The sequence below is a fragment of the Eumetopias jubatus genome, unplaced genomic scaffold (genome assembly GCF_037043125.1).
Source record: "Eumetopias jubatus isolate StellerSeaLion01/CBP00866 unplaced genomic scaffold, mEumJub1_p1.0 scaffold_10, whole genome shotgun sequence".
In the NCBI taxonomy this organism is placed as follows: Eukaryota; Metazoa; Chordata; class Mammalia; order Carnivora; family Otariidae; genus Eumetopias; species Eumetopias jubatus.
This window is the reverse complement of record NW_028274816.1, coordinates 75806023-75814116: the sequence shown is the minus strand read 5'-3', so window position 1 is coordinate 75814116 and position 8094 is coordinate 75806023. Positions and strand designations below refer to the sequence as shown.

At 53.0% G+C, this 8094-nt stretch overlaps 1 protein-coding gene across 1 annotated transcript in view; it reads right to left on the bottom strand.

Moving 5' to 3' along the window:
* Positions 1-4375: 4375 nt before the first annotated feature.
* Positions 4376-8094, bottom strand: part of LOC114225285 (myosin-13) — a 48398-nt gene continuing 44679 nt past the window's right edge. Inside the window, exons 36-39 of the mRNA XM_088027043.1 lie at positions 6247-6351; positions 6070-6165; positions 4796-4930; positions 4376-4390 (exon numbers count right to left, since the gene is read on the bottom strand). Of these exons, the coding sequence (XP_087883169.1) occupies positions 4376-4390; positions 4796-4930; positions 6070-6165; positions 6247-6351 (351 nt within the window). The remainder of the gene's footprint in view (positions 4391-4795; positions 4931-6069; positions 6166-6246; positions 6352-8094) is intronic.

Here is an 8094-nt window from a genome sequence, read left to right as displayed (position 1 = left end):
AGGGCTCCATGACACTGGGCCTGAATGTGCAAGCAGTGAGCGTGAGGACCAGTTACTGGCGATGGGGATGGAGAGGGCTGGGGGGAGTTGCACATCTTCTGGGAAATGGGACCTTTGCCTGCAGGTCTGCAAAGAGGGACCCAGGGAACAAATATCCTTGGCCTTCCTCTCCTCTCCTCCTTCCTTCTGCTTTTCTCAGCCCCCCCCCCCCCATTGGCTGGACCCACTCGCAAGGCAGAGAGCAAGGAATATGGCCCTTTCAACCTCTTTGGGAGACTGGAGAAAGGTGGAGGGGTCTGAAGGGTTGGTCCAATGGCATAGATCTTGATCTTGGGTATTTCGCTGGGGCATGTCCACCCTGGTCCTTTGTCTTGGGGCTAGGAAAAAGGCCAAGGAACCTGACTTTTGGAACTATCCTGGGCCACCTTCATCACAGAGCCATTAAGGGTCTGGTCACCTCCCCTGTTAGGGGCAAGGGGCTGTTTCTGAAAGTGTACTGTCTTCTACCCTGGGGTCAACACTGCTCTTCCAGCCTCGCAGAGGCTCCTGGGAGGAGGAGGAGAAGGGGTCTGGGGAGCAGACCCTTGGTGGTGATCCCAGCCTCTGCTGTCAAGGCCGTTCACTCTCTCTGCCTGGCTGGTCCTAGCCCTCCATCTGGAGATTTCTATGGGGCCCTCTTCTATGGACACTCAGGTGGGGGGAGCCCTGGCCTGGGAACCAGGAGACCCAGGTGTAATCCTCAGGGATTACAAAACCCTATCACTAATCTGAATTCTCTCATCTGCAAAACCAGGGGCCCAGACCAGATGATCACGAATCCCAACGACACCTCCGATTCTCTGAGTATCTCTTTTGGAGATTTAAGGAGTGCAGTCTCAAGGTCATTTGCATAATGAAAAGTGTGTCCTTCCACAGCCAGGAGGTGGCAGCAAAAGTTCTGTTTTGAAGGGGCCGGGGTAGGTTCCACTCTCCAAAGACCAGAGGCCCCTGCGTCCTGGTTTTTTGGCTGGGCTTTACTACCGAAGAATAATTTAATTATCATGGCAGCAAAAAACAGCATATCATTCTCTCTGCTGTTACTGCTAGTGAGACTGTAGCAATGCTACCTTCAGTTTGGGCAATACCACACGGTTGAGGAGACCTCTTGCACAGCATCACTTAGAAATTTTTCAACAACCCCATCACCCTGGCAGGCAGTGCCCAGACTTCCAGAGACCTTACCTGACCTGCCCGAGGACTTCTAGAAAATGTGACGCGCCAAGACAGGAACGCACGCGTTGGTCCCATGCACACTCTACCTTGCCCCATGGGAGACCCAAGGCAAGTTGCTTTCTGCCACCCTCTTGGTTTTTCCAGAGAGTTAGAGGGGCCCAAGGGGCCCAGCCAAAGAGCCTGAGGGTCCAGCTGTCGGCTGGAATTCGACATGCAGACGCTGGGAAATAAAACTCAGCACAGGGACCTCATCTTTACTCCTTTCTCTCCTTCCGGTCCTCAGAAAAGAAAATGTGAAATGTCTCATCAGGACAGACTTGGTGTCTATGTATGGAAGGTTCTCGTTCAATCATTCATCCCTTCATTCCATGATCAGGATTCGATGTAGTGGAAACACTGTCATGCACTGGGAAGGATAGAGGAATTTTCTTGCTTTCTAACTCAGAGATCTGGGGGCGCAGAGCTGGGATATGGGGAGCCGGGTAAGTGCAGAGGTGTGTGAGGGTGGCTTCACTTTAGGGAGCGCCAGGTGAACTGGGCAGTGTTTGAGGGGATGGGATCCTGATCTGCTTTTGTTGGGATGTCAGAGAAGAGCGGAATTCCATAGTAATTTCTTTTGATGACCCCCAATCGCATGGTATATTATCTCCTCAAACCAGAGGAAGCCAGCCCCTTAGAGACACAGCCAAATCCCAGACTATTGTGCATCTGGACCCGTCTTACATTCCATCCCTGTCCTGAGGCCATGTGTCACCCCTCTCACCATGATGACAGGTTCCCAGGGTGCTAACGAGGTGCCAGGCTCTAGACCAAGAGTACTTCTTGAATCTTCTTATTTACTTCTCAAAATAACCCTATAAAGTACAGTGTTACACCCTCACTGTACAGGAAGGAGGCAACTGAAGCTTATAGTCATGAAGCCACTTGCCCCAAATCACAAAGCTAGTTAGTGGTGAGGCAGGTCTGGCACCCAGGCAGGGTGGAATCCAGGGCTCTTAATATTACATCACATGTCTACACAGAGGCAAAACCCACCATTGTGAGACTGTGTGCTGTACGGAGAGTCTGGGAGCTGCAATCTCATCCTCTCAACACTGGACAAGCCTTAGCTTGTCTGCAACACCGCTAGAAAATGAGAGATTGATATCAGCCTGATCTCCTGATTGGTTTGTTGTGTGGCTTGAATGGAAGGGAGAAAAAAAGAGCATGTGAACCCTCAACACATACACAGTTGTTTTGTGTATTTGAAATTTTTGGGAGGGCTGGACTGGGGCTGATATCTAGGGACCTTGAGAATGACCTCAGTTTCCTTGTCTGTAAAATTGAAGAGATTGAAGAGATCTTTTTAGATAGACTCTTCCAGTCCTAAAATTTAGCACTGATGATGATGGTGGTGGTGGTGGTGGTGATGGTGATGATGATGGTGGTGTTGCTGATGATGGTGGTGATGATGGTGGGGATGCTGCTGATGGTGGTGATGATGATGGTGGGGATGCTGATGATGGTGGTGATGAAGATGATGATGGTGATGATGATGATGGTGATGGTGATGATGATGGTGATGATGATGGTGGGGATGCTGATGATGGTGGTGATGCTGATGATGGTGATGGTGATGCTGCTGCTGCTGATGGTGATGACAATGATGGTAATGTCAGACATATGAGGTCACCTGACCTCAGAATTATTTCCTGCTACCATCACTGCTGCCACCTGCCTTCAGCTTCCAACCCTACTGTGTTGAAAGTATGTGGGGTGGGCTGGCGATGAGATGGAAGGGAGGACTGGATCTAGAAAGATAGAGAGAAGGGATGATCCAAGATGTTAGAGGATAGTGTACTTATCTTGGTGCCTGGTACAAAGTAAGCCAGTTTTGGTTTTATTGAGATATAATTCACATACTATACAATTCAATGGCTTTGAGTATATTCACAGCTACACATCCATCTCCATAATCAATTTTAGAACATTTCATTATCCCAAAAAGAAACCTTACACCCTTTGTCACCACCCCAGCCCCTCACCCATCCCAGTGAAGCTATGATTTTTATTATCTCCACCTTACAGAATAAGGAAAATGGGGCTCAGAGAGAAGACTGACTTGCCCAAGGCCATGCAGTTGGCATGTGACAGCACTGGGATTCCATCCAGGTTTGCCAGAACCCAAGCACATACCCTCAGTCAGCATGACCACTGAGGCAAGTCAGGTTCAGAGAATGTGTGGCCAACCCAAAGCCAACCCAAGGCCAGGCATTTACGGCTATGAAGTGATCAGGTCAAGCCTCAGATTTAGTCTCAGCTCCTAATCCTGTACTTAATCCCATTCCGCTACATCCTTATCCATTCCATGTAGGCAAATCAACATAATCTGATGAGGATCCAGGAGTGAGCCCCCAAACCAGCAGGGGCTTCTCTCTTGGCACCTGGGCCAGCCTCAGCCTGGACTCTGGAAGTGAACGGCTCTCGGGGCCCATCTGCTCCCTTCACATTTTGGCTCTGGGCACCGTGGGAGGGATCCGTGCCGGTGGAGGGCAGTGAACACAGCCGGAAGGAGAAGGCAGGCAAGCCCCTACCCAGTGTTTCCCAGGAGGGAATGAGTTGGGGCACACCTACTCCCTGCTCAGATGTCATGGGGCGCAGCAGATGAAAACACAGCCCCTAAGAAGGAAGGGATGGAAAAGCAGAATTTCTTAGCAGAAAGCACTCCCTGGGAGTCTGGGACCCTGGGCGTCTCGTCTCCACTCTGCCTCGGGTAACTGCAGTCAGAGGGCTTCATCGACTTGGGCCCAGTTTCGCTGTCTGAAAGTTGAGAGAGAAACCGGGGAAGTGAATTTGAAACAATTGCGTGTTCCGAGGAGGAAAATGTGCTCTAGTTATCTGCAAGGGGCTTTACTTGAGTGTGAAGGAAGCTGGTGATTTACTTGGCGGTGGGTTGGCTCTCCACCTTTCCTGCTTGGAGCCAGAGGGCCCACTCTCACACCCCTTATTTCTTTATATGTATAGCAGGTAGGGCAAGCCTCTCCAAGCACTCCGAGCAAGCAGGATAGACGGTGATGATGAACACACAGAGCCAGAGAGACGAGGAGCGAGGAGACTTTATTTCTCCCAACATCGTCCCTCCCCTCTCCCAGCGTGTCGCATGGCAACGGGCATCAGGAAAGCCTCATTCTTCCAGCTTCTGTGGGAGAAAAACAATCAGGAAATGAGTCAAACCCAAGGCAAGGCTGAGTACTGCCTTCACGTGGAGAGCTTGGAAAGGCTAACTTCCAGAAAAAATATTGAGGGATGGCATTGTCTGCCCTTGCACGTAGTAAAAACAAAGCCGTGGGGCCGCTGGAGAGGGATGAGTCCCCCCAAAAACAGGGGCTTCCTGGGCAGCGCCACTTAGGACAGGGAGGGATGGGGGTGACAAGGCGTGTGGCCCCCTGTCCCCTGCTGCTCATTGCCCCATGATTCTGGAACCAGCAGGGGCCTGGCTGAAGGGGTGGCGTCTGTTGAATGCATGGCCAGCAGCAGGGAAGAGGCACCAAGCGACACCCTCCGCGCTCTCTCTGGGTGCTCTGGGGAAGCTATCTGCTCTCACCTGGCCCCCCACATCTCGGCTCTTGGCCCGCAGCTTGTTGACCTGGGACTCGGCAATGTCCGCTCTCTCCTCCGCCTCCTCCAGCTCGTGCTGGACCCTCCAGCACTTGGACAGCTGCATGTTGGCCTGCTCCTCCTGAATGGGAGATGGAGGGGCAAGAGCCTGAGGAAGCCCCCCTACTGGGGCTCTTTGGCCGGGACCCAAGTCCTGAGTCCTCCCAAGGCACCTGGAAGGTCAGAGGCCAGTGGCCCAATTCCCTTTGCCCTGGGATTGTCTGCCTGGTGGCCAGGCCACTGTCCACGTTGACCGAGGGCAATCCGAAGGTTCTTGAAGAAGGTGGCCTCCTGGGCACCCTCCCTCCCAGGTAGTCCTGCTGTGACCTTGCTCATCCAATGGGCACAGATCCCTCCCCCTCCAATTAACCAGCTCAGATCTGCTTCCCTGTGGTCAAGGCGGAACCACCAGCCCCTGGGCAGGGGGGGAAACAGGACAAAGAGAGAAGCCATATGCTCAGTCATTTATCAACTGCAGAGTCCCCCAAATTTTGTTCCTCAGAACACCAGTCCCGTGGGCTGTTCTGCACACAATAAAAAGGCTCCAAGTTCCACTCTGGTTTGGGGCGGGGGGCGGAAAGCTGCATTCTGGAATGTCTTGTCCACTTTGAAGAGTGCCTTACATGTCACCGACAAAATCTGAGAAATCCTCGAAAGCTACCAGTTCAACTTGGTTTAACCTAGAGTTTCCCAAACTATTTCTTTTCTGAAACAGAAGAAGTCCTCCCCACCCCTTGCCGCCCCAGCCCAGCTCCCTGCTAGTAACAAAATCCCTGAGGTCTATTTGATCAAGGGCAGGTCGGGAAGGATGGATGGGAGTTAGGGAGAGTGGGAAGGAGGAAGGCATGAGACCAAGGGACAGGGCAAGGTGCAATGCTGTGAACCAGGATGGGGGGGTCGTCTAAGGCCAGGTTGCCGGCGCAGGGAGCGCTGAGCTGGCTGGGGCATCAGGGTGAGGTGGGGCTCGCAGGGTGGGCTAGAATGTTCTGGGGGTGGGGGATAAAGTGAGGGGGCTAGCCACATGAGGTGAAGCAGAAGGCACTAAGGAGGTGCAGTTGGGGGGTGGGCAGGCGTGTTTAACACAGACCAGGGGAGGGAGGAGGGCAGGCGTCCCTGACTTTGTAGCCTGCAAATGAAAACCTGGGCCTGTGACAGGACAGGCTCCTGCTGAGGGCTGGGGGTCCCTGGGCGTGGGCTTTCAGGGGACCACCCCCTACTCACAGCCTCCTCAGCCTGCCTCTTGTAAGCCTTCACTTTGGACTGCAGCTTGTCCACCAGGTCCTGGAGCCTGAGGATGTTCTTGCGATCCTCCTCGGCCTGCAAACATAGCACCGTGCCACCGCAGCTCTGCTGGGGTTGGAGCAACCCAGCGCTCACTGAGGCTTTGAGGATGCCTACCTGGTACGTCAGCTCCTTGACTTTGCGCTCATATTTGTGGGCCCCCTTCAGAGCCTCGGCCCCCCTCTTCTGCTCAGCATCCAGCTCACTTTCCAACTCCTGCACCTGGGTTTTGTGGGGAGAGAGCCCAGCGTCCAGGTCAGAGTGGCCAGGCTTCTCCCGTGGACTCGTTGGCCGGTCATCTTAGTATGAACTCGGGATCCCCTTATTATAGTTTGTAAAAATGTCTCCTCCTATGGCTCAAGAACCACTCTTGGTGTGGTGGCCTTGTGCAAATGAGAATAAGATGCAGCCCTCGGTGCTCACAGCGGGGCCACCAGGCTGGGCTCGGATGCCTCTAACTCTGGGGTCAGGGGCTTGGCAAGGCCTGGGCTTCAGCCCCGACACATCCCCGCAGGTGAAGTCTGAAAGTTTCAGGAGGCCTGATTTCTGGTCAGATGAGGCCGAGGGGAGCCAGGGACAGAGGCTGGGCCACAAATGGTCAAGGTGTGTTCAAGCCCCAGGGCGAGTTTCTGTGTGTTTAGGGTGGAGGCTGTAATTCCTGCTCTACCTGCCTCAAACGTGGGGGTCAAATTAGAGTGTGTGTAAGTATGTCTTAAATGATAAAGCGCCCCGCCGGTAGTGTTCATTTCATAGCTGCTTCTGGCTTTCCTGAAGTCTTGAGGGGACAGGACAGCCACCGAGGACACAGCTCACCAACGGTGGCCCCAATACGACAGTTCAGAGAAAGCCAAGATGTGAGGGTGGCGGCCAGCCACGGGGAATCCCATCGGCCACAGACACGGGCAGCTCTGGGCTTGTGGACTCAACAAATCAACCTTGGACTCCGCCAGTGGCCCGGGGTTAACTCTGGGCGCTGTTCCAAAAGCGATCCTCACCGCGCCCCCCCCCCACCCCGCCACCCCACAAGCCCTGGGAAGCTGTTTACCAATGATTTTGTGGCCTCTGTGAGGTTCGTGGAACTAAAGATAATGCAGCATCTGGGCCTGGAGGCCAGTCGAAGTGCCTCCCATGGGATGAGGGGGGCTGACTGGCCCAGGAATCAAAGAATCACGGAGGGAGGCGTGGGCTCTAATCCCTCTCTCAGTGGAGGGATCCGTGAGGGCAGGCTTAAACTCATGCAATAGAGGATGACTGGGAAGAATAAAAGTAAGCATTTAAAGAATTTGGGGGGAAGAAGCTGTGACTTCCCTGGTGTTGACTTTTGTTACGTGCCTATAGCCTTGTCGTTTTTAACGGAAAAAAAAAATTCGTTCACATTCATGGTGTACGTGTGCTGGTGATCACATCCTTGGGAGGCTGGCCTGAAGGCTGAATGCATGTGGGGTGCCTCCCTGCTGGGAGAGGTCACCCCCTTCTCTTCCCACTCCACCATTTCCTCCCTCCCAGGACAACAGAGACATTCTAACAAGCTCCCCCTCACAGCCCTTTTCCAGAACATCAACTGGTAATGGAGGCCATTTGCAAAACAAATGAAATAAACCATCACGGGTCTAAAGGGAAAAGCAAAGGGTTCAAGCAACAAAGGGATCCATTTCTTCTTAGCAAAGAAACAAAAGCAAGTATAAATAAACTCCCAGATACAGAAAAAGCAGGATTGCCTCTGCGCAGGGTGTAGCATTTTCCTGGGGCTTTGGCCCAGAGGAAGCGCCAGTCACCTGCCATGTAGGACGGAGTGAGCAAGCAGCTTTACCAGCATTATGGCCCGACTGCGTCCAGAGACTGAGAAATCTAAGACGAATGGGAGCCAGGGTTGGGAGGTGAAGAGAGACTCTAGACTTTACGTAGGATGGGCCATTGTTCACCAAAGTGGAGGCTGGTCCAAAATGTAACTTACACCAACTATGT